The sequence below is a fragment of the Melozone crissalis genome, unplaced genomic scaffold (assembly GCF_028551555.1).
Source record: "Melozone crissalis strain CALT ecotype California unplaced genomic scaffold, PUWL_Pcris_2 ptg000016l_1, whole genome shotgun sequence".
Classification (NCBI taxonomy): domain Eukaryota; kingdom Metazoa; phylum Chordata; class Aves; order Passeriformes; family Passerellidae; genus Melozone; species Melozone crissalis.
Window position 1 is genome coordinate 44,046,871 of NW_026535794.1, and position 25,140 is coordinate 44,072,010.

At 39.4% G+C, this 25,140-nt stretch overlaps 1 protein-coding gene across 2 annotated transcripts in view; it reads right to left on the bottom strand.

Moving 5' to 3' along the window:
• The window catches only part of CPNE4 (copine 4), a 228,598-nt gene that overhangs the window by 175,812 nt on the left and 27,646 nt on the right, over nucleotides 1–25,140 (bottom strand). The window contains exons 2-3 of one of the 2 annotated variants that reach the window (XM_054273331.1): nucleotides 12,822–12,971; nucleotides 3,546–3,733 (exon numbers count right to left, since the gene is read on the bottom strand). In XM_054273331.1, the coding sequence (XP_054129306.1) occupies nucleotides 3,546–3,733; nucleotides 12,822–12,879 (246 nt within the window). In that variant the 5' untranslated portion in view covers nucleotides 12,880–12,971. The remainder of the gene's footprint in view (nucleotides 1–3,545; nucleotides 3,734–12,821; nucleotides 12,972–25,140) is intronic. The other variant, XM_054273332.1, reaches the window with a different exon arrangement.

Sequence of the window (25,140 nt, forward strand, 5' to 3'; positions counted from 1 at the left end):
GAACGGGGGACAGCACCAAGAATTCTTTGAGTATTTGCCCAAGTTCCCCATGGTTTCACTACTGAGGAGTTTTGTGTCCCTCATCACATTATCTAGGGAAATACAGCCCCACCAACTTCACCTCAGTTCCTGGGAACTTGGTACAGCAACTTAATCCTAGGCACATGAAGGACAAGAAAATCATCATGAGTAGCCAACCAAGAAAAAGTCATGCCTGAGATGAAGTAGATCTACCAGGCCTGGTAGATGAAGGAAGAGCAGTGGATATTTTCTACCAGGACTCCAGTGAGGCCTTGGCTACTGCCTCCCATAAGATTTTCATAGAGGAGCTGCTGCTACAGAGAATGGATGAGCAGACAGTGAGGTGGACTGAAAGCTGGCCAGGTTCTGGTTATCAGTGAGACAAATTCTGTTTGGATGCCAGAGACTAGCCGTGGGACACAGGGGTCAGTACTGGATCCTGTTTAAGATCTTCATTAATGACCTGGATGGTGGGGCAGACTGTACCTTCAGCAAGTTTGTAGGTGACACACCTGGAGCACTCAGGGGACATCTCATCAGTGTAATACCTGAAGGGAAGGTCCAAAGACAACAGAGACAGGCTTCCCTTTACTGGTGGCTAATGGCAGAGCCAGAGGTGATGTGCACTAGTTGAAACACAGGATGCACTAGTTGAAACACAGGAACATTAGGAAACATTTTTTGCTTGTGGCAGCAACTGGCACTGGCACAGGTTGCCCGGGGAGAATGCAGAATCCCCTCCTTAGAGACATTCAAAACCTGTCTGACACAGTCCTGGGCAACTGGTTCTAGGTGTCCCCACCCGAGCAGCACATGGGCCATGCGACCTGTAGAGGTCCCTTCCAACCTCACCAATTCTGTGTCTGGGAAACAAACAAAACCCACCAAAACTAAACAAAACAGGAAAATCACAGTTAAAAACAAAATAAGAAGAATATTTGGACGTCATTTCCAATCTCTGGAAACAGCACCTACCCACTCTACAAGAGCATCAACACATTTTCATTCTATATTTACATGTGTGGGTGGCATAATTTATACAAACACACACATATGCACACACAGAACTACAGAACTACAGAACTGAAAAAAAAATTCCTCAGCAACAGGCTGACATATTTTATCAAAATTCTCCCAGAGACAAATGTACATAGATCACTCACTTTCAGGGATTGTCTGCACCTGTAGAATGGCTTTCTGCATATGCTCACCATTACTATTTTTTATCTTTTCATAGATAGGACAATCCTATGCTGAATGCTAAAACTCTTGAATAGAGAGGGATGAATATGCACTCAAAATTACCTGGATTTATTAAATTCCTAATTTTCTCTTACATACTTTCTATTCTCTTTTTAAAGTCACACCTTTCAGCTTGACTAACCACAAACTTCTGTACAAGAGCACAACGTACACAGACCAAAACCTGTATTTTGGACATTTCAATTCAGCTACTCCTTGCTGACAAAACCTCCACACAACCAGAGCATGTGATCAGTATGTACATTTCAGTCATACTGCATCTTGCTACAGCACCTTTGGATCTCCAAGGGGTTTAAGGTACCTGGCAATTCAAGATAATTTATGAAGGCACTAAATCCACACTCCTCAGTTCTACTTCTTTCTTTGCCATTTAGTGATTTCTATGTTGAATATACTCACTTTACTAGTCTTTATTACTTTTTAATTATTACTTTGTCTGTTTTTTCAGGTCTTGCTGGATCATTGATTGCCATCAGCAGAAGATTCATCCAGCCAAATTATGTCTCCAGCTATACCTGAGTGACTCTGCTCAATTTAGTTCAGCAATAGGAACTTAATTAAAAACTCTCTTAAGAAGGTGCTGGCCAGAAAATACTCATCATGGCAGAGTGGCATTTGCTTTGCAGCACTGATAGGAACATGAACTAATAAAACTTTTTTTTTTTCCACACTAAAATGAATTGCCTGGACTCTCACTAGACAGTAGCAGCAACTGACGTAAGATGAGAATCATATCAGTGGGCAGACCTATTCTCTAAGATTTACTCTATTTAGACAATCACTTTCCAAATTAAAAACCACATCAAATAAAGGGAATCTTCATTACTACATCAGAATATATAATTTAAATCAACTTACCCTGCCAGAGCCAAACTGTATGTAAATGCACCCAAAGTTATTCAGAAAACTGAGACAGCATGAAAGTTTTCATTGTGTCCCTTCGAAACAGGGCCATTTCATTTATTTTGACCTTTAATCCATTTCTTGAATAACTTCTACTATTTGTGTGATTACACACAGTGCAGCTAAATGCTTTTTTATACACAGAGAGCTAAAATTACTCTTTTTTAGGCTAACTATTTCATCACACTAAATTTCAATTACATGGAAATGCTGATTTCAATTACATGGACGTGCACTAAAAACAATTGTGAGAGTTTTATTTCTATTTATAGTCTGGTTTTCTACCAGGGATATGTCTAGTGGTTCTACAAAAGCAAACTAAGAAAAAAAGAAGAATGACATCAAAACCCTTTTAACTTTCCTAGGCTCTGCTGGCCTGAAATGGAAAAATTTCATAGGTCAAAACAATTGGAATAAATGGAAGAAGCTTCTCAAAGTCTGAAAAACTTAGTTGAAAATGCTAAATTAAAAGATCCCTGAATTTAAGATTTTGCTTTCTGCATAAGCTCACCATTATTATTTTTTATCTTTTCATAGATAAAACAATCCTATGCTGAATGCTAAAATTCTTGAAAAGAGACGGATGAATATGCACTCAATATTAAGTGGATTTATTAAATTCCTACTTTTCTCCTACATACTTTCTATTCTCTTTTTAAAGTCACACCTTTCAGCTTGATTAACCACAAACACTCTACTATAATTATTAAGTAAAATTACCAACAAGATGCCATTAAAAATATTACATTCCATTCTATGTTATATAGTTACAATTTGAATTTCTTTAAGACACCACGTTTCCAGTTATCAAAGAAATAATTTCCACGATCAGGTAAAATAACACAAAGCAGGATTTTAATAAAACATGCAACCTGCAATACAAGGCAAATTGGTAAGGCAAATGCATTAGTTTTACTAACTGCAACAAGGAATCCAACTGTAATGCTCAAAATTTTCAAATAAAGCCACTCTGTCACCAAATCCCTTGCCAACTAATGATAAATCCTCCTCTCTTCCACAGTATTCCTCTTTATGTTGTAATGCCTCGTGGTCACTATCATCATCTGTGCTATTATATAGCTTTTATGAAAAATAAGGCCTGAAGGGAAAAGTTTTATGATGCTTCTTTCTTTATTCATCTTCATTTTTAATCTAGATTCCAAAGAGAAGTTCAAAGTTTCTGATTCAAACTGTGTTAGGGTTAATGGAAAATCTCCCTTCGCTCTTGCAAGATTGTGCCACAGGCTTCAAATTGCTGCTTCTCTTTAGTGTTCTTGCTATTTCAATTTTGCCTCAGCAGTTTGCCTATGCCATCCTAAAGTGCCAGAAGAATCAATTTTATTTTATTAAACACTCACCTCAAACCACTGGCCGTGTGACTGCATTTTAAGGATGACACAAGGGTCTGGTTTTGAGAGGGCATCCCTGTCAGATATGCCTTTGCACGCAACTCGCAGCTCCACTTTAGTCAGGCATGGGCTGTTAAAAATTCCCAGGGTGTTGGCTGCTGATTCATAGATGTTGCTCATTTTCTTCATTCCTTGTTCTGAAAGAGAGAAAAGGTCTATTAAGGATGGTGCACACAAGGCACAGCTCCTCCTTCCACACAGTAACAGTGAATGACAACCAGAGCATGAGGGGAAAAGTATAAAATCAAAGGAATACCTATAGAAAAAATAAATAATCATCTCATATATTTATAAGTAAGCCAAGTTCAGAATGATATTTTCCACCATGCCTGTGAACTCTGGGGGTGAACTGTGACCTCAACTTCTAGCTCTGCTCCTGCTTATAGAGCCACATTCCCCAGCCACAGGCTAGATACACAGGATGGTAATTCTGTATTTCTTATGACAACACATTGACAAGGGTAAATTAAATTGGTACAGCACTCCTCCAATCTGCTTTTATTTCCCTCTATTCCTTCTAAAAAGTACACACTTCTTGCATAAACTTTTGGCATAAATGCCATAGAAGGCCCCTTTCATACAAACCTTAAATTGCCAGGAAATATTCATCATGGCCAAAATACATTTCACTGTTTCCACACTTACTGCAGCAGATTACCTGAATCCATTCCTAAGCAATGTAGCCAAGATTGATGTTCTGTACAGAAGGGCAGGATATTTATGCTGCCACATGTTGTCGTTGTAGAGTGTTTGCTCATTTCAGTCAGGAATCAGAGTTACATGAGCACAGATAGCTGGAATAACAGGGACCTCCAATCCTTACTTCATTATGAACACCACCACCCATCTTGTAGCTTAAGAGTTTCTCTCAACAGAAGCAACAAAAATATTTTAACACAGAGATTACAAAAAATCCCTATATGACCATTTCTGCATCAATAAAGAATACAGGAACACTCTAATTGGCACATTTGCTCTGAGCTTCACAGCCTGACCCTTTAAAAAATTGCTTCCTAATACATGGATTAGTGCCTTCATCACTTTATCCTATATACAACGGCCACAAAAAAGGAATCTCATACTTCTAGCAGGCAGATTTGTCTTTCCATTTAATCAGCAAGACATTTTAACTGTCTGTTTCAAATCTTTTCACTGTCTATTCCACAACACCCTGTTCTCAGAGGTTAATGATTTTTGATAATTGTTCTGATAAAAATTACATTTCAGAGATATGAAAAGGGAAGTGAAGGTTTTTTCCCCCAAATCTGCTAAGTTAAAAATAAACTCAAAACCTGCAGAACCACACCTACCCAGTTTTCCTATGAATTAGGAAGGTATTTCTCAACTCAGAGTACGGGGAGTTGGCAATAGAGTTTCATTCAAATTTAAGGAATGGAAGTGTGACTGATGAAGATTATCTGCTCCCCTGGCAGGAGGGACAAAAGCTTGTTAACAACTCACAATTCTTCAAATCTATACAACAACTTACTTTGTGACTATTGACCTGCTGTGACTACCCCATTCAGATATAAGTGAAGGGATCCCGAGTGGACCCCAGCCACTCTCTGAACCTCAGGCTCTCCAGGCATATTTGAAATGTGAGCCGCACCACAAACACAGTGCCTGACATCCTAAGATCAAAACAGCCACCTTCAACCCCTCCCAGTTACTTGTAAATATTGTCACCTAAACTACTATTCCTTGGAGTTACTGCTAGGAAAGAAACACGACTAAGAAAATGGGCAAAACTGAACAACACATGCAAAAGACAATGATGTTGGGCTACGTTATAAAGCCAGGGACTGGAGAGACTGTTGTCTAATTATTCATCATTTTGTAATCCTATCTCCTGCAGAAAGCTGCTCAACAAGCTCATCCCACACATTTACAAGACATTTTTACATGTTGCCCTTTCCAAATTGAAATCCATTTGAAAATTGGGTTAATTCTGTCTCATACACATCATGCATCATTAATAAAATGTCATCCTTTGTGCAGAAATAGGCTGGTGATTTAATTAAACTGGATGATTTCAACACTGAAGAGAAGAGGAAAAAGTAGCAGAGTGAGGGGGAGATATGTATTTTTCTTCCTCCTACAATAATTATACATTGGTTTTTCAGAACAGCAGGTAAGTATAAAAATTATATTTCTTTTCATCACAACAACTATTATTTCAGCTTTTGCAAGTTCTAAATTTATCAATGGAAAAGATCAAGGCACAGCCTTATTCTTTTGTGTCATTATATTCTTCTTTTAATATAATCACCAGCTTGGGCTGTTGTGCTGATGTCACAGCACCAGGAAGCTGGAGGCCTGGAAAATAGATTTTGAGCCCACTGAAAGTGGCTAAAAATGGTATTGTTTTGCACAAACATAGAGAAGTTAGATTGCATAAGATTTTTTTTGTCAATTAACTAGGTACATTATTGATGGAGGAAAAAAATTATTCATTTTTCTTTGCTACAAACTCTTCCTTTTTCAGTTCATTAGAACCTTGTTTTTCATTCAATGTCCACACAGTTTTGATATTCACTGAACAAGAGCTGTGCAATAAAACACATACAAAAAGCAAGTGATAGGTCACATATTTGTAAAGTTTTCATTTCATCATTGCATACATTTTCTCTCATTTCCTCGGAAAACAGGAAAGTGGTGGATCATATGCTTCCCACACAAACTTATTAGCCAGTGCTAGACTGAAGCAAAAACAGGCCATCTATTTTCACCTCTCCATGGTGAAACATCAAGAAAACAGCACCAACTGGAAAAAAAATTAAAACTGCACTATGCTGAAATTGAAACATACCAGGCTACAAAGAAAACCCAAAAAACAACCAACCAAATAAAACCCCACCAAAGGAAAACAAAAAGACACAAAACAAAACAAAACAAACCACCAAAGAATGTGTCAGCTACAAAGAAAAAGTGAGAATCTAGAAGACAGGTCTCTGTCTCCAGTCTTTCAAACATGTTGTATATCTGACATACTTAGAACTCATTTACTAGAAATTAACGTGCTCTTTTGACCTTTTTAAAGAGATTCACTGCTCAAAGTGATCTTACTGATACATAGGAGAGATGGGAAAACATGAAGCCAAATTCTTGTCAGTAGCGCCCAGTGACAGGACAAGAGGCAACTGGCACAGACTGAAATTCAGGAAATTTTGATTAAAGAAAAGGAAATTTTTTTACTATAAGTTTGGTTCAACACTGCAACATGCTTCTCAAAGACCTTATAGAGACTTTATGTTTAGAGATATCCAAAACTTGTCAGGACACAGCCCATTTTGAGCACAGGCTTAGAATAGATGATCTGCAGAGGTCTTTTCCAACCTCTTCTACTCAGTGACTAATCAGCAATCAATCAAATTATAAACTTTTCAGGGTACAGATTGTTTCTGTGATATGTTGTTGAACTTACTGATTATTTGAGGCCCTTGGCTACAAAGCCATGCAGAAAATCAAAATGTACACATAAGCCCAGCATTTCTGGCACAAAGTAGTGCTACACAGGCTCTCATGTGTAGGTACTTCATTAAAAGCACACAAGTTCAGAAAGTTGTGCCTGCCTAGATAACTGGATTACAGTGAAAATCAGTATTACACATTTGACAGCTACATCTTTCTCTATTCAGGGGGACCAAATGGTTTAAAAATGTTCAGTTGTCTAGCGCCTGCAGAAGTAAGGATCTTTGTGACACAGAACACAACCAGTACATGCCTCTCCCTCAGAGTTAAAAGACTTGAATTCAGCTCACTCAACCAGATCCAACTCGTTGCAAAATGGTGATCCACATAAGCTCAGCACAAATTCAGAACCAGGCTCCTTAGACTCACCATGAAATAAACCTAAGATGCCAACTGAATTCTGATTTCAAGTTTACTCCTTTGCCCACAGTGTCATTTTGCCCTCCTACACACACACAATGTCCAAAAAGTTTTTCTGCAAGCTGTCTGGTTGAAAAACGAAGATATTACTCTCTACAGCCCCTTGTGAAGAATCAGGGGAACACTCACACTCAGCCTCACCTTCAGTTCAGGTAATAAGAGAGCAGCAAATGACAAAGATGCTGAGATTAAAAGCAGTAACCAATGTGCTTTGCATTTAGAGAAAGGTCTGATTATTTAGAAACCTGTACTCAACCTGTACTCCAGACCAAAGTACACACAAATGAATTTGGGGATTGCAGGCTTCCCATCACCATATGCTGAGAGCTGTGTCTGAATTACTTTACTGCCACTTAGGTCATGAAATGAAAATGAGCTAATAGCATCTGTCTGCTTCTACAGAAGTAAACAGCAAGAGCCTGCTCCTGGAAAGGTAAATTATGTTTGCAGTCTGTGCACATGGTGGGAAATACTAATAGTAGAGTTACATGAAGTAAGAGCTGTGAATAAGTGCCTCCAAAAGAGAGCAGCCCTAAAAGCACTGGTTGTTGTGGCACTAGCTGCTCCCTACATATTTACATCTATAAATTATAAATGGGAGAGACATTTAGTATTCAAAACACACGAACAGCTTAACTCTGTAGACAGAAAACCTTTTACCTACAGTTTCTGGATCGTCCAGGTTTTAAGTCTAATAAAAGGAAGTATGGAAACCAAGTCTACAGTTAGAAACTTAAAATTAATAAAACTCAGATAAAATTAAACAAAATACAGTAAGAGTAAGATTTATAGAAAAGGCTGAAATTAGGCTGGAGGTTCAGATAGGAGAGTTTTTAAAAGTTCCTCTGTTTAGTAACTTGTTCAGCTCCAGCAGAATGTAGGCCATGCACCCCTTCAGCGAGTGACAGTAATTGAGATAAGTACTTATTTTTCTTTAAGAAATTTTATGTAATTGGGAATTCCCACTCTAATAATTACTGTACCAGCTGTTGACACCAAGGTTTCCTTGGTTGTGAAAAGTAAATCCATTCCTTCACATTCAGCTGTAAATAGGTTTTGTGCAAATGAGGAAAGGTGGGAATTCATCAGGAGTTCCTGATTCAGCAAGTTCATTAAATTAATAAATAAATTCCATGTGCTTAATCAGGGGCTCACTAAGACACCTGGCTTGCCCAGGTCTGAACAGAGATCCTAGCATGACAGGGAAAGCAGACCTATCTTTATTTTGATATGCATTAAGGTTTTTTCATTATATCTAATCTTTGTTGCTGCTGTGACCCTTGCCTTGGCCCTTCTCTGTGCATCTCTGGAAACTGCTCATGAACAATCAGTGCTGTCTTAAACAGAGTCATTCAATTACTTATCTTGGACCATGTTCCTAGACTCCTGGTTTTCAGCCATATCCCAAATCACTGCACAAGACTGTCCTCCTGTTGGCATTAAAAATTATCCTGGTCAACATCAATTATATTATAAAATGCTACAGAATTTTAAATTATCATAGATAATACAGACAAAATGCAAGCTGCCAAAATTAATTTGAATATGAATTATTATGTAATGGAAAGTCAATAGGTTAGCTAGACCCCTCCACAGGATAGTTTGTGCAATTAAAAATACAATTTTTCCTCCTTCACTTTGATTATCTGACAACTATTAATGAAGATTTATTTAAAGTTACACCTACCAGAGTTTGTCAAAGGCCTTTGAAAAATGAGCAATAAACTCAGTAAGGAAGGGGGATCTGGAGAATCCACAGCAATGCTATTGTGAACAATGAGACAGATCTGATAGTGCAAGTAATCTATTTGGACAGAAGGGGAGAAGGTCCAGAACAAAGTGCCAGCAGTGTAAATGGAAATATACACACACTGACAGTTCAAAGGGACTCATTACCATAGAACCAGCTGTTTCAATTATAAGGGGAAAAGGGAAAGTCACTGGAAAGAAACTGAGAGATCTAATGCATGACAAAACACTGTACAGAAGTGTGCTACACCTACACAAATAACCCCATTTCAGTTAAGAGAAGGAAAATCCCCACAATAACTGGAGCACTGGGAGATGCTCAAATGTGCCCAGTCCTGGATGCTCTGAGTGGCTCCCACTGAAGTCAGACTCAGTGCAATGCAAAGCCCCTGTAGGAGTCAGTGCTAAAATACATATATTTTATTCTCCTCCACTGCAAGAGAAAATCTAGGATTTGCCCTGGCTCCTTTAGCATGTAGCTAATGCCATCAGTCACCTCTTACTTCACTGAGTTCCCACTGTCTTCCGTCTTACAATGCCGTAAAACATGCAGGGGAAGAGAAATCAAAAATTCACTAATACAAAAACCAGGAGACTGAACAAATGCAAGATCAAAATAACCTTCCTAGGCATAAATACAGACAACTCCTCTACTGAAAAGTAGTCTCAAAGCTTTTTACTGGAAATGCAGCAGAGATTTTTTTTTTTTTTTCCCCCACAGAATCAACCAAGATCCATTTCATTTACATTCACTGGATTTGTACCAGTCACAAAGGAGTCTGCCTCTCCCACAGCAAGGCTGGCTCTCAGGCTGGCTACAGAGGGTGAGTGCTTGGTCTTGTTGATAAAATGGCACCTTCTAAAACAGTGTGTTGGTTCAACAGGATAACACAATGTATATCAGTGTAGAAGCTAGAGAGAAAACAAACTGGCTCATCTATATGCTGAGACAAAGTAACACACACAGTTATCCTCTTATCCAGTCTTGTTTCCTTAAATATGCCTATCCAAAGCCTTCACTTGCAACTCAATACTTTCAAGCAGAAGCATTAAATAGTCCAATGTTCCTCTTCCAAATCATGAAAATGGTATATTTTCCCTTAAAAACATGAACGAAAGTTCATTTCTATTTACAAAGCATTTCTATTTACAAAGCAATTAGAACTGATGTTCTACAGCCCTTTCTCACCATTATAAAAGCTAAAAATATATTTTAAAAGCGAGAGAAATAAATGCCAGCAAAGTTCACAGTGTTCTATACCATGACTCCTGGAGCTGATGATTTATAAGCAGGACTGAGTAACATGAAACCCCTGCAAAATTCAGGCTTCCACAAGTAAATTATTTGCCTGCTGGGTTGGGTATTGGTTCTCAGAGTCTGGCTTGAGTCTGTGTTACTCTTGAGAGAATACCTGAAGCACAGGCAGCTGTAAGAGCAGGGATTAAGCACTGAAACATGGAAAAGCTCAGGATCCTTGAATCCACTTCAAACACCAACTGAGGAGTTACACACATAAAAAAAACCCCAAACCTACAATATGCAAGCAGTTTGCAAATATGAGTGACACGTAAGCCTTGAAAATCAGAGAAATGTAATTGAACCTCTCTAATCAAAAATTTCAAAGCTACTTCCATGTGATACTTATTTGACTGCTTATCACTAAAAGCCATTACAATTTTCTTAGGCTTGTCATTTCAGTTTGCTGCGTGCACTAAGTGATATATCAAATGAAACAGAAGAACAAAGGCATGCTCACTATATATACCTTTGTGTTTGCTGCCTTTTAAAAATTGGTTTTCCCAATCAGGTATTAGAGGGAAAATAAAAGTGTCTTAGCAAGAAACAACGCTTTACAACACAGCTACTTATGCAAGAATCTTAAACAATTGGATATTTTGCTATACTTCAAAGAAAGATAAGCCTGGAACAAAATCAAATAATCCCAGCATTCTAAGGTGCAGCATTCAAAATTCTGATATCAAATAAATCCAACTGAGAACCTTCAGAACATCTTTGAGGCTAGATTCTTGAAATAATTAGACAATTCTGAACAACAAGATAGATGTATATTCTACTACATTAATCCTTGCCTTATCATCTGCACTTGCATAAAACAAATTTTAAATTAAAATTACCCTTTATCCACCCTGCAAAAGCATATTGTCTAGCATCTAGAGGAGAATCACTGAATTGTTTACATTGAAAAGACTCCTAAGATGAAGTCCAGCATTAACCCAGCACTGCCAAGTCCACCACTCACCAATGTCCCTAAGCACCACATATCTATCCATCTTTAAAGTATCTGCAAGGACGCTGAATCACTTTCCTGGGCAGCCTGTTCTGCTGCTTTAAAACCCTTTCGGTGAAGAATTTTTCTCCTCATATCCATTCTAAACCTCCCCTAGTGCAACTTGAGGCCACTTCCTCTCATGTTATGTCTCCTTGCTTGGGAATGAAGCAGCAAGTTGTGTTCCTCAGCTATACCCAATTACACCAGAGTATGTATATAAACACACGGAATGCCTGCAAGAGTTTATACATTTACAGATGTAACATATTGCAAACTGCTAATTTTCCTCAACAGATGGCTATAGTGGCTCTTCCTGCAGCATGAAAATGATTCTACAAGAGAAGCTGCTTCCTGCTCCTGATCCAAAGAGAAGCACATCAAGAGGAGCAGTGAGGAAGGACTTCCCATTTACTGTTTGGTTATTGCATTTGCAATACAGCCAGAAGGTACACCTGCTGTAAGTTGGCTCAGCTTCCCAGCTATGTGAGAAAAACTGAATTTATTGATTACAGAGTTGAGCCCAAAACTGGGGCAGAGCTTTAAAGTCAAGATGATCTGTCAGGTAGGGCAGGAGGAGAAGAAAGGGAACAATGGATAATGGTGCAAGCTCTCTCACTTCATAGCTGCTCTCTCACTTCATAGCTGCTCTCTCACTTCATAGTTGCTCCCCCAACATGCTTGGCCTCTTCCTCAGCAACAAACAGAACTCCTATGGCCTCCCAGGACTCTGACAGACAAGGAGCAGCTTTCCCACCCTCAGGGGCTTTCTGGGTAATGAACACCTTTACCTGATGGCTGGAGCCAGTCCTGAATTCATTCCCTTCTCAACAGAGATTCAGGGACAACACACTGAGGTTTGCAACATTAGTCTAGGTAGACTCCGAGCCTTTCCTGCCTTCTTGCCATTTACTTACTTTCTATTTTCTTTCCAAAACTCTCAATCAAATATTTGAAGAGTCACCCATGAGATTTAGACCAAGCACACATTGTCTCTGCCTCAGCTAAATCAGCAAGAGATACGATCACATTGCAGCTCCAACTGCAAGCACGGGAAGAGCCATGACAGCCAAATTATATTTACATGGAGAGTGTTCATTTCTCTCCTAGTTTAGTTTCTACTAGTTTATTCTGGCTTTCCTCTAGGAAGTTATATCCTACTCCATACTGGGAGTGTTTTGTAATCACAGTCCCACCACACCATGATAGACTCAGTCTCTGAAAAAGCCAGTAGCTATTTTTGGTATCAAATTGATTCACAAAAGAATTGCAGCATGCTGTCAGCAAAAAGTCCTACCAGTGCCAAATGTGCCGCTGGTGCCAGTGGCGTGCCATTCGTCTGCTGGCGTGTCCATGCTTCCCAGGATCTGTGCTCTACTGAGCTACCAAAGATGGGTCCTAACGCGGCAGGACACAGCGCAGCCTCACAGAGATCCTAACCTGGGCCCTGGAAGCAACAGAGCTTTGTCAGCAATGTTATAGGAGACCTACTTCCTTCTGACACAGTGCCAGGACTTTGGCTAAATAACACTTTCAAAAACAAGCTCTAGAAATGCAAGCCAACAAGAATTTTTAAGAGTTTCTCTCCCTCGGGAATTCTTGAAGTGTGAGAAATATCTATGTTGCCAACCAGTAATAAAGATGAGAAGAAGCAAGATACATGGAGTGTCTTTTATAAAACTTTGTCTGACATGACAAAAGTCCCTTAAGCACTTTTAAAAGGAACCTATGAGCATACAAAATAATTATGTCTTAATTTGAAATCTGCAAGTCCCCATCTGTCTTTGCTAGCATAAACTTACAACAAAAGGGCAAAATGAAAAATTCAGCTCCTTAAGTGATTACAGAGTTAGAGGCAGAGGGAAGGGGTTCTCAGTTCCTAAAATGATGCATACAGAAAAATGAACTCACATAATCAATATTGATGGAATTCCTACTGCCACACACAAAAACCACTGGAACACCTGCTGGTCTTGACATCACAGCCTAGTAGGAGAACATTTTATGCAATTCACATTAGGCAAGCAATACCCCTAAGATTTGGGCACATATTGCACAGGACTTCACCTGCATTGATGTGTCTTTAGAGGACAAATTTATACAAGGTGCAATAATGTCCATGAAGCACCCACTGTTAACAGGGAGAAAGAAATGCCTATAAGTGCCTATAATGCCTATAAGCAGTGATGGCACTCAAGGGACAAGAGACATAAGAGGCTGGTATTGAAGTCCCAGACAGATGTTTCACTTCACAAATGCTATTTGACTATGGTCAAATTATCTAAGGCATAGTTATGTATTAATTGGGATTTGAAAGCTATTTCCAGACTTTCTCTCCAGACCTGTGAAACTCTTAATTCCTTCCCTCACCTGTCCTCTGCTGAGTATGATTGCTCTTCAAACAGAAATTTATCTACTCTCTTACAATGTCTGTTGAAAGACAGTTGCAAATCATCAGGGACCTAAGGAATTGTAATGCAGAGTCACCATATTTCCTAAGAGCATAGAAGAGTAGAACTAGACTCTGTAGATATCTCACCATGCCAAAAATGAGTGTTGATGACTAAACTGGGTCCCAAATATTCCATGAGAGATGCCACAAAATTTAGAACATGCTAAAACCTTATTGCTGTTCAGAGCACAAAGCAATGTCTTCCTTGTTCAAGTATTTATATCTCTCTTAACTCTGAATGGATAGCCATTGGGCTCCTTTATACCTGCATATATTTAGAATTAGGAAAATGCATGTTGGCAGTAACCTGAATGCAACTGTACCAATAAAAAATGTTCAAATTGATCTTTGACTTCTTCAGTGATATAAGGCATTTCCCGTGCTCTGTGTGCTCATCTATGTCTTATTCCTGATCTGCAGTGATCCAGTGCAAATAGATCCAATAGTCAAAGATATTTTTCATAACTTAAAAACAATTATAATTTCATAATTTCATATAATTACTGGTCTAATGCATGAACATGTTTCAGTGTACACAAGTATAGGTTAACTCCAAAATGAAGAGATTGAAAAGCCCTTCATAAGTATGGAGAGCAAGATCTTCATTTCTGTTCCTTTTAACTAGTAGAAGATTGTGCTTTTATTTTCTTCTCTACTGTCAGCAACTGCCTTAGGTAAAGGTGCTTCAAGAGGAAAAGAAGCAAAAAACACATAGAAATTAATAATAGAGAACATGGGTTATAGCAAATGCATGTCCTCACATTTCAGCCCATCCAATGCATGTCCATCAAAATTTCAGTGACAGATGCCTTTGTAACATCTTTATGGTATCAAAACCACCCTTGGGTACCCGTGGAAAAGATGTAGTAAACATTTCTAAAATGTTTTGAAAATATATGCATTTTTTCAAGAATTTTGCTGTTTCAGTCATAAGCATTATTTTCCAACTACAAAGATTACAACAATTCAGACCTGACCCAGTGAATGATGGATGACAGTCTTTATGCTCTGGAGTCAACATGTAAATTTTACCTACAATTTCTGCCCTCTACAAAAATTGGGTTATACAATAATGAGGTGCTTGACTGCTGTTGCATTAAGTCTGTAATGAGACTGAAGGCACAGTCACTCCATTTAGTGTTTTAAATTGCTTCAACTTCGGAGTAAATACATCAACAAAGACCGAGCTGGGATATTAAGTGTAGAGCAATACATCAAAATAGGGTGTTAACTTGCTGATGTTACACAAATATTATTTCCATATTTCACTGAAGAATTCTTCAAATTATTCACTTGTGTAATATGTTATTAAATGAAACACATAGAGGCATCTTAAACATTAACTTAATTGAAGGTAGGAATAACACAGGAAAATATTTAATACTTGCTGTAGGAAAATGCCAGTTCTTCTCATGAGATTTTTATTATAAGCTAGAAAGCCTGACAGCAATTAAATTTCCTACCTGTGCTGGCTTTTAATTTTACCTTTTACAAGAATATGGGCATTTTACAACATGCTAAGAAAACGGTTTCAGTCAAATGATTACTGCAGCATTTCTTATTTAGCTACTTCCAGTGTGAAGTTTCAGCTTGCTTTTTCCATTCCTCCCCTTTTTTGGCCTCCAAGCAGCCATGTTTTTCCATCTGTGGTAAGTAACCTACAACCATTTCAGACCTCTGCCAAGATTATGCTTTCAGGGGAAGGCTTGCCCAAGAAAATAGGCTGCCCAAGAAAACTCTCAGAGCAGTTTGAATACACCTACATCATGTTTCTCAGTGATACCACAAAGGAGTTCTTTAATTCTGTCACTCCAACATCTGACAAGCGCTGCAGTCAAACTGCACTGGGTCTTCAGTACAGTTAACATGGGCCAGTTGTCTAGTAAGAGTAATTTAGGTTGAGAGCAACTGCTGGGAATTTCTATTTCCCATCAAAGCTCAAAGCAAATCTTGTTCAGATGAGCTCTGGCAGTCTCCAATGATGACAACCCCACTACCTCTCTGGGTCTCTCTTCCAGCACTTGACCACCATCTCTGACAATTTATTGTCAGTCTTCCTTGTTAGCACTTGTGCCTGCTGCCAAATATCCTACCACTGTTCCTCCAAGAGAACCCTGGCTGCATCTTCTCAGATGACAGCATTAAGATCACATTCCCTTAGCCTCCTCCTTTTAACACTGAACAAAGCCAGGATCCTTCCAAGACTCCCTTCACTGACTTAGCTAGTGTGTCAGAAGGTCTGTTTAACTCAGTTAAAATAATTTAGGACTAAAAAGGAAAAAGATCACTGCAATTTCCAGCATGTTATGGGCAGAAGGCAGGGTGTAGAAGACCATAGTTATGTTAAACAAGCAGCATATTCCAGCTGGGACCTGCATCCATAACTGGCTTTTCAGAAAGGCATTTGCAATGAAAACTTTGGCTGGTCAAACTCTACCAACAGAAATGCAAGCTCTTGAACACCTCACTTACACACTGCCTACAGAGTAACTATTAATACAGAGACAAACATCTTTAATGGGGGTGTACTACTTCCCATGCATTCCTTCAAGGGACACTCAAGAAAGGTTATACAAATTATTGCAAGTTTAGTCTGGTTGTTATAATGATGTGCCAGAGCAGAAAGGTGGCTTAATAAAATACAGTGATAAATAGGGTGGAATGTTAAAAACCTTATCTTTCACTCCCTGGCATTTTGAATTCCTGAATAAGTCCTTTCAGTCAGTGAACACATTTTGAACTCAGACAAATGGTATTTTAGGATTTCTTTCCCCCCTCAGAATTTTGTTCAAAGATTGTACTGAGAAAATTAAATATTAAATGTTGCTTTTACTTCCTGGCTGTTCAAAATAGATTCTAATTTCTGTTTGCCGTATTTTCAAATTAAAGTTTTAATTAAAATTGCTGTCCAATTTTAATGGCACTAACCTTTTTTTGTTTCCTCAGCTTATCTATCTGCTGTCCAGTACAATTAGTATTTCTTATTATGTGAAATTTAGTAGTCTGCTAGAAAAATTTCTGTCTTAACTTCAACCTGCTGTCCAAAATGAAAACACTTCATATCTGCCCATTACATGAAATTGTAATGTAGGAAAATTAAAAGTAGTTTGGTGACAAACATATTGAAACAGACTCTGGTAAAGCCTCTTAGTCTGTTATCAATATAATGGGTTTCTTAATTGCCACAGATACAGCAGTTTTTAACTTTGCTGGATTTTGTGTTTTTTGTTGGATGCTGTACTTGCCTTTCCCCAGTTTTTAAAGCAATAACCAAAGAGACAGCTCACTGAAGAAGCTGTATTTTCTATTGCCTCATTTCCAATATTCTCATCTTCTGTTTCTTATCCTTAAAAATTGCCTCATGTTTTGTACTTTTCAAAACAATAGCCTCAAACTCCCCTACACTAAGATAAAAGCTCCAAGACATCAAAACCTCATTTTGTTGTCCCCATCTAAAAGCAGACAATACAATCCTTAGGATTAGACAGAGGATCACACAAAAGATTTCTGTCAAAGAAAAAATCATGAAATGATACCTCAAAACCAGCTTTAAGTAAAAACAAAAAAACGTTCTGATTATGCTATGTTTAGTCTAGTAAAGGTTAAAGGCCACAAAATGATCTTTTTAATCTGGCTGCATGAAAACTCAAAATATTTTGCTCAAATATCACTCCATTTCTCACCCACTACTCAGGCATTTCGATTTTTGCTGTGTAAAAAATATTTTTATTTAAGCTGTGCCAATTGTACAGGAAATGCTCACCCTTCATTTATAATGACCTAAAGTCAGGGACCCCTTGGTATTGCCCCTCAAGCACCTACAGGCTGAAAACTCCTAAGCTGACACAGCACAGACCCCAAGTGGGAGGAACTCATCCCTGTTCTGTCACCCCAATGTCTTCCTCATTTACAGTAAAATACACATTAGTGTATTTGTAATGTGTAAATGTGTAAAACTGCATTGTTTACCTAATGTGTAAAACTGCATTGTTTACCTAACAGGCAGCAGTCAGCCAGCTACCATGAGGGCAAACCCAGCTCTACACAGGACAGAAGAAACCACTTCAATCTAGCCAGGCTTAGCCAGCTGTCTGACATGATCCTACCCAGAACTGAACTGGCAAGTACCTGTCACCACTGTGTCAGCAAAATCAGGACCTGGCATCAAGAGAAACTGAGCACTTCTTTGCATTTGAACAAAATAATGTGTTTTGTTCTAGAGGGTGAAAGAGACTACCCAGAGAATAAGCTGATTGAAACTCCTCCAATGCAGAATGCCAAACTGCACCTCAGCTTCTCAACCACCAACCTCTGTGTCCAAGGACCCGGCATTTCCAAACAGCAAATAACTCAAAGACCACACTGTTCCTCACTTTTCCTACCTGTTAACAAGGATGGAGTGGTCCTGCTTCTATCCTAGTCGGATGGAAGACTAGGCTGAGAAAATTACTGATGGATGCTATACTTTGTCATGTCATTCTAGTCTCTGCCCTTTCTAGTTGTAAGCTTTCTGCTTTATTTTCCTTTACCACTTATCTCAAATATCCCACACAGCTGTCACTCAAGGTCAAACCACACAGACACAGGCAAATCCCTCAGATAATTAAGCTTTGGCTTCATATAGCACTGTGACTATCAGAATTCAAACATTTGGGTAACACAATTTATGGTAGAAAGGGTGTGGAAATAGGAGAGACATATTAGCTGGTGGTTTGTTGCACTACAAAACTATTAGCACTCACTTGTGCCTGTCCAGTTCATTCCTATCACTGCTCAGAGAAGCTCACAAATGCCCATATACCCCTGTCTGATTACAGGCAGACCACAAATATGCCTGTAAATGCCAGTGACCCAGAGAGAGGAAGCAGCACCTCTGGCCAGCTCTTTCCCTGCTGATCATGGGGAGCCTACAACCTACATTTTAAAATAGCGGAAAATATCACCACATGGAAGGCCAATTCCACATTGTCCTTCACACAGTCTGTGCTTACCCAAACAACCTGTAGGATTTCCTATACTCTTCCATCTTAGATGAGCAAATTTTTAGGTACAAATTACTACCCTGGATCCTACTCCACTAATTCCAATTCAAAACATAGTCCCCACACAAAGTAATGAAGCTCACTTATCAACCTTTTGCCTGAGGAACTCAGAGATGACCTCCAAATAACCACAAGATAGACAATGACCCTGCCTATTCAAAAACAGGAGAGTCTTTACAAACCTCACAAAAGGTAAGTTTAAAGACAGTTTTCCCTTTTTACCTCAAAATAAAAGATTCAAACCAAAACCACACGCAACTCTTGTCTTCAGAGAGGATATGAGGTCTAAATACACAGTTGCTGTGACTGAACAAGCTCCTGTGGAATTGAAGAGGAGCTATTCCTTTTCCAGTGGCCAATGTTCTTTCCCAAGGGAAAGATTTGGAATACTCATTTTATCCTCTACTGCCAACACAGCAGCTGTACCTCCATGCTCTTTGGTTAAAAAAGAGTTATTTGGCACAACAGCTCATCTTGTCAATTATCAAAAGGGACCAACTGCTTCGTTTTGGAGTGAAAGTGGAGTGGCTGGGACTTCCACAGCCACACTGACCACAGTCAAAATCCTCGTCACTTCCAGAGCCAAAAACTTAGATCTGATACAGGCAGTATTTTTCCAAAGGTATATTGCTCTAGAAAAGCACAAACTACCCAAAATGCACCTTTTAATTCCCCTAGACCAGTTATTCTATGGTAATTAGTGGGATTATTGACACTGTGGCAAGAGCATGGTCCAAAAGGATCACAAAAGCCATGAGAGAGGTAAGAAAAGGACACAGACCATTAGAGATTAGTTATGAAAATAGCAAGGTTTCCCTGTCCCCAACACCTCTCTAATGGGAGCTCAGACACGTAACATGCTGGATTGAAGCTCTTGAGAAGCCAGAAGCCAGTGCTCCCCTCAAAAAAACACAGTAAGCAATATTTCTCATTAAACCCTTTTAGAAAGAGTCTGCCTCTGACTTTCCTTTTCTATTTACTTTTCTTGGCCAAACTTTTCACAGTCCTTCTGTCCCAGCTCCACCTTGGCCAGCTTCCCGACCTTTTTTGACAGCGCTGCAATGTCACTCCTACTGCCAGCTACGGACAGCAGAGTCTGCTGGTCTAGAATGACTTACTAGGAGAGAGGGGGAATGAAGAGAGCTATATACACAGTGTGGCCCTAATGTTCTGTCTCACCAACACAAATAAAAAAGTAGATCTGGACTGCTGAGTCAAATGTATCCTGTCAATTTCCCTGGATAGAATCTGCATCTCCTCCAAAAAGGTGATGATTACTACAGATGACCATAATTATACCAGGCCCATCTGTCTTCACTCAAAAAAGAGAAGAAATGTCTCCATATTTTCCCTTAAGAGCAGCAAGCCACAGAACTTTAACACAGCTATTTTCTATGCCAGTCTAAGAGAAAACCTTTTTTCCATGAGATTTTGGCCATATAAAATCAAACCAGAAATAACAAAAATCACCCACTGGCTGGTCTCAAGTACGCAATAAAAATGGAAATCAATGTTTATGGAAGAATGCTATTTGCTGCTTAAATTTTGTTGAACAGCAAATACATTGAGCACATTATCACTTTCTTCATGGGCATTCTGCAAACACAGGGAGAGACATCACATAAAGTATCCATTCAAAACTATTTTCTCAGTTAATATCATTTTATGGCTGTGGAGGAGAATTTCTTCAATGTTTCTCCAGGATTCTAGTGCCTTTCCAAAGCAGAATTTTTCCTCATATATTAAGGTGTTCCAGTAATTTATGTGAGAGCCTTATCCCCAGCAGATGTGCTGTGCTGCTTTAGGCTGGGATTAAGCTAATTTTCCTCACATGGGGCTATGTTTCGTTTTGCAAAAACGGTGTTGATAATACCAGGGAAGTATTTTTTTATTATTAAGGCTTACACAGAGTCAAGGCCTTTTCTGCTCCTCACACCACCCCACCAGCAAATGGGCTGGGATTCACATGGAGCTAGGAGGGAACACAGCCAGGAGAGCTGACCTCCACTGACCAAAGGGATATCCCATACCATATGACATCATGCTCAGCATATAAAGCAGGGACAAGGAAGAAGGCGAAGGCATTTGGAGTGATGGGGTTCATTTTCCCACGCGAACATTACATGTGATGGAGCCTTGCATTCCTGGGGATGGCTGAACGCCTGCCTGCCCATGGCAAATGGATTCCTTATTCTGCTTTGCTCGTGTGTGCAGCTTTCACTTTACCCATTAAACTGTCTTCTTCTCAACCCATGAGTTTTGCTCACTTCTACTCTTCCAATTCCCTCTCCCATCCCACTGGGGTGAGCAGCTGTGTTAGTGCTTAGCTGCCAGCTGGGGTTAAACCACAACAGCTGCCGCACACTGAGAACGCAGATCAGACCCTTACAGGGAGCTGGGAACACACATATGGAAGCAGTAAGCACGTGTCAGAGGAAAGACTCTCCTGAAGCAACTGTTTTTAAAAAAGCTCAGAATAACTCTATGCTTCTTTTTACACCAATAATGTTTTAATTAAACTACAAAGACTTCCAAGATCCTGAACGTTCTCTCAAGTGATATCCTAAGGCTTAAGTATTGTGAATCTTCCATCACAATTACACACAGCTTATACTACTAACCAAATGCTTTGTTCCTTGCAATTCCCTTGATTATAAAAGGATTGATTTTTTTTACCTAATTTAAGATCCTTTACATCACTTTAAATTGCATTACTAGATTGGAACATAAATCTTTACTGTTTGTGGGGTTTTTTCACCTAAGGAAAAGTCTAATAATTGCATAAAAGAACAACAAAGCATCCAAATGTTTAAAAAAAACCCCAAACCATGAGATTTTTAAATAATATATTTTAATACAAAACTACTTTATATTACCTAGTGTCTGAAAAAAAAATACAAGAAAAAACGTTTCTGAAAATAAGGGAGCTGTGCTGAAATCCTTTTTTTATGTGTCTTCCTATCGGTGAAGTCATTGGAAAAGGAAAAAATTCAAGTCCAAATTTTGCCTGAATGTGAAGCTCACTCTAAACTCTACTGAAGACAATGTAAAGATGTCATTCACATCACAGGCTGAGGAGTCCCTGTATTCTCTTGCTTTTGCAGCATTTGACCTTTCCTACAGGCAAATTAAGGAGTGAGTCACCCACAAACCCATTTGCCCTCAAAAAGAGTGGTAGAATTGCCACCAAAGATGGCAAAGACTCTCCTGTTTCAGCACTGTCACAGAAAGGCATGTGAACAGTTCATAAAAACCAGTGTCATAACACACACAAACTAGAAGGCTCAACTGAGTAATTAATACAGCATATTTTGTTCTGGCATTTCCTGACCCTCAAGGGCTTGGCTTTGCTTTTCAAAGCAGGGAGCTACCACATGAAATATGCCAGAGTTATTCAGAAAGCCAACCATTAGCAGACAATCCATCCAACAAACACTTGGTGGTACAAAACATAGACAATCATCAAAACAGAGTGGTTTTTATCACCCAGATACCTCCTGCTCATGGTGAAGTGGAGCCTCACAGCAGCAATAGACTTTCCTGTCTGCTATAGGCCATAGCAAAGCAAAGGCTGTGCCAAAGCACACTCCATGGCAGTGGGGTCTGTACAAAGGAGCTTTGCCCATCCCCTCTCAGATCCTGTCAGGGGAGCAGTTGCTCCCATACAATGGCTGCTGGCATGGGCACACAGTACTGGGACCTGGGCAGCAAATGTAATTAATGCAAAAGCTCTTCTGCCAGAGAGCACAGCAAGAGCAGCAGAGGTGATAGGAGGCAAGCATTTCATTAACAAAGGGTTTGTTCATTGGTAACTCTGCTATGAATTATAGATGAAGAGCAATACAAAGAAAAAAAAAAAAGAAACCTCAGGTCCTGTTCCAGACTGTAGCACAGCTATACACTGCTCATTTATGCATCCTTCCTGCTTGCTGCCTGCCCTGTCTCCTTTCTACTCTTCACTCAGTTTCCATTTCTGCTCTTTATTTGAGCTAACATCACCAATCTTCCACCAAATTTCCTTTCTTAAGTAGCTTCCAGTCTTGAGTGCTTCTCAATCCACTCTGCTCTCTCTTCCACAACAGTTCTTTTGGTTTTGTTTGGGGTTTTTTAATTTCTTTTTGGGTGGGGTTTTGGGAGGAAGGAGAACAACACAAGGCTTTCAAAATAAACCCTTCCTTGCCTTTTGCTCCTGTCACCCAAATCATCTTGATCAGGAGGCTCCCTATCATCATCCCATCTAACCCTTAAGAACTCTATTTCATGAATCTGAGCTCAGACCTCATCCTTACCACAGTACCAATCTCTCCTCTGTTCTCACCTACACATCCAAGCTCTTTCCAAATACAACCAAAATGTTGCCTAGCCCTTCCAACTTCCTTACCTAGTGTACAGCTCCCCTTTTTCCAGAAGTTAATCTGTCAGTTTCTCTTCTCAAATACATTTCTCACTCCTCTTTTCCAAAAAAGACAAACTTGAACTAATTGGTGACAACAGATAAGGAGAAAACTGAGGTACTCGACTTTTATTTGTCCAAGTCTTCACTGGCAGTCTGTTCCTGTATCTCTAGCATGGATGGCCTGCAAGACAGGGATTGAGGGAGAAAGTGGCTCCCACTCTGAGAGGAGATCAGGTTTGTGGCCACCTGAGGAATCTGAACATGTATAAGTCTGTGGGAGCTGAAAGATGCACCCCAGAGTCCTGAGGGAATTGGCTGATGTAGCTGCCAAGCCCCTCTCCATGATATTTGAAAAGTCATGGCAACCAGGTGAAGTACCAGGTGACTGGAAAAAGAGAAACATTGTATTCATCTTTAAAAAGGGTAGAAAGGAGGACCTTGAAACCTGTCAGCCTAACCTTTCTGCCTGGGAAGATCTTGGAACAGATCCTCCGAAGGGCTGTGCTAGGGCACAGGGAGAACAGGGAGCTGATTCAGGACAGCTGCACAGCCTCACCAAGGGCAAATCCTGCCTGACCAACCCAGTGGCCTCCTGTGATGGAGTGACTGCAGCAGCGGACAAGGAAACGATCTACGGACATCAACTGGCTGGAGTACTGCAAGGCTTTTGTCAGGGTTCCCCAAACACCCTTCTCTCTCCACTGGACAGATACAGATTTGATTGATGGACTGTTTTGCAGATGAGGAATTGGCCAGATGGTCACATCCAGACAGTAGTGACCACAGCTCAATGTTCAGATGGAAGTGAGTGACAAGTGGTGTCCCTCAGGGGGTGCAGTACGGACAGAGGCATTCAGGGGAATGGAACATCTCTCCTGTGAAAAAAGGCTGAGGAAATTCCCTCACCTACAACAAAGAGAACATATTCTTGTTCAAAGACAAGACCATTGTGTTTTATTTTAAAGGTATGAAAATGTTACTTTCTTGGAACCTTACTTCAGCAATGTTTGGGCTTTCATTTGCAGTTAGGAATACAAATTCCAGCATAATTTTTTTTTTTTAAGTCAGTAGGCAATTCTGAATGGAGAAATGTACTGTGAAGTGTCAGAAGAACTTAATAATAACTTTAGTGTATCTTTACTGTAAAGTGATGCAAAAGAGCATCCCAGCTTCATTAATATATTCATTAATATATTCATTAATATATTAGGTGCTGACGACAGTGTTGTGAAACCTGCAGCAAGGCAAGCATAAATGTTTTCTGAAGAAAACAAATTAAGTTTTAGGTTAACATCAGATTATGCCTTTATTAAGGGAGGCATTTCTCTCTCCCACCCAATACATCAGAAGAAAACCAACTCCTCGGAACTAATCGGTGCTTTCATTTTTTAAAATAACATTTATACTTGCTTTCAGTATCCACCGAGATGAACTTCTGCTGGCATTAATGACTGAAATAATTTTATGTGACTCATCAATTTGCACAGGACTTTGTAAAGGTTCTCCATATTCTGAAGAAATGAACCTCTAAATTCAATGCCCATGTCTTTCTCTAGGTTTTCTTAATTACTCTTTTACCCACAAAAAGAGAAGGTTGCATGTCTAGAGTTATGTATAACCACAGAAGCAGAGGACTGGAAAGAAGTCACTTCCCCATGTTTGCTTATTTTGCTGGGAAAACTTAACACTTGCATGAAGTGAGAAAGCTGTTAAGATACTATTTTTC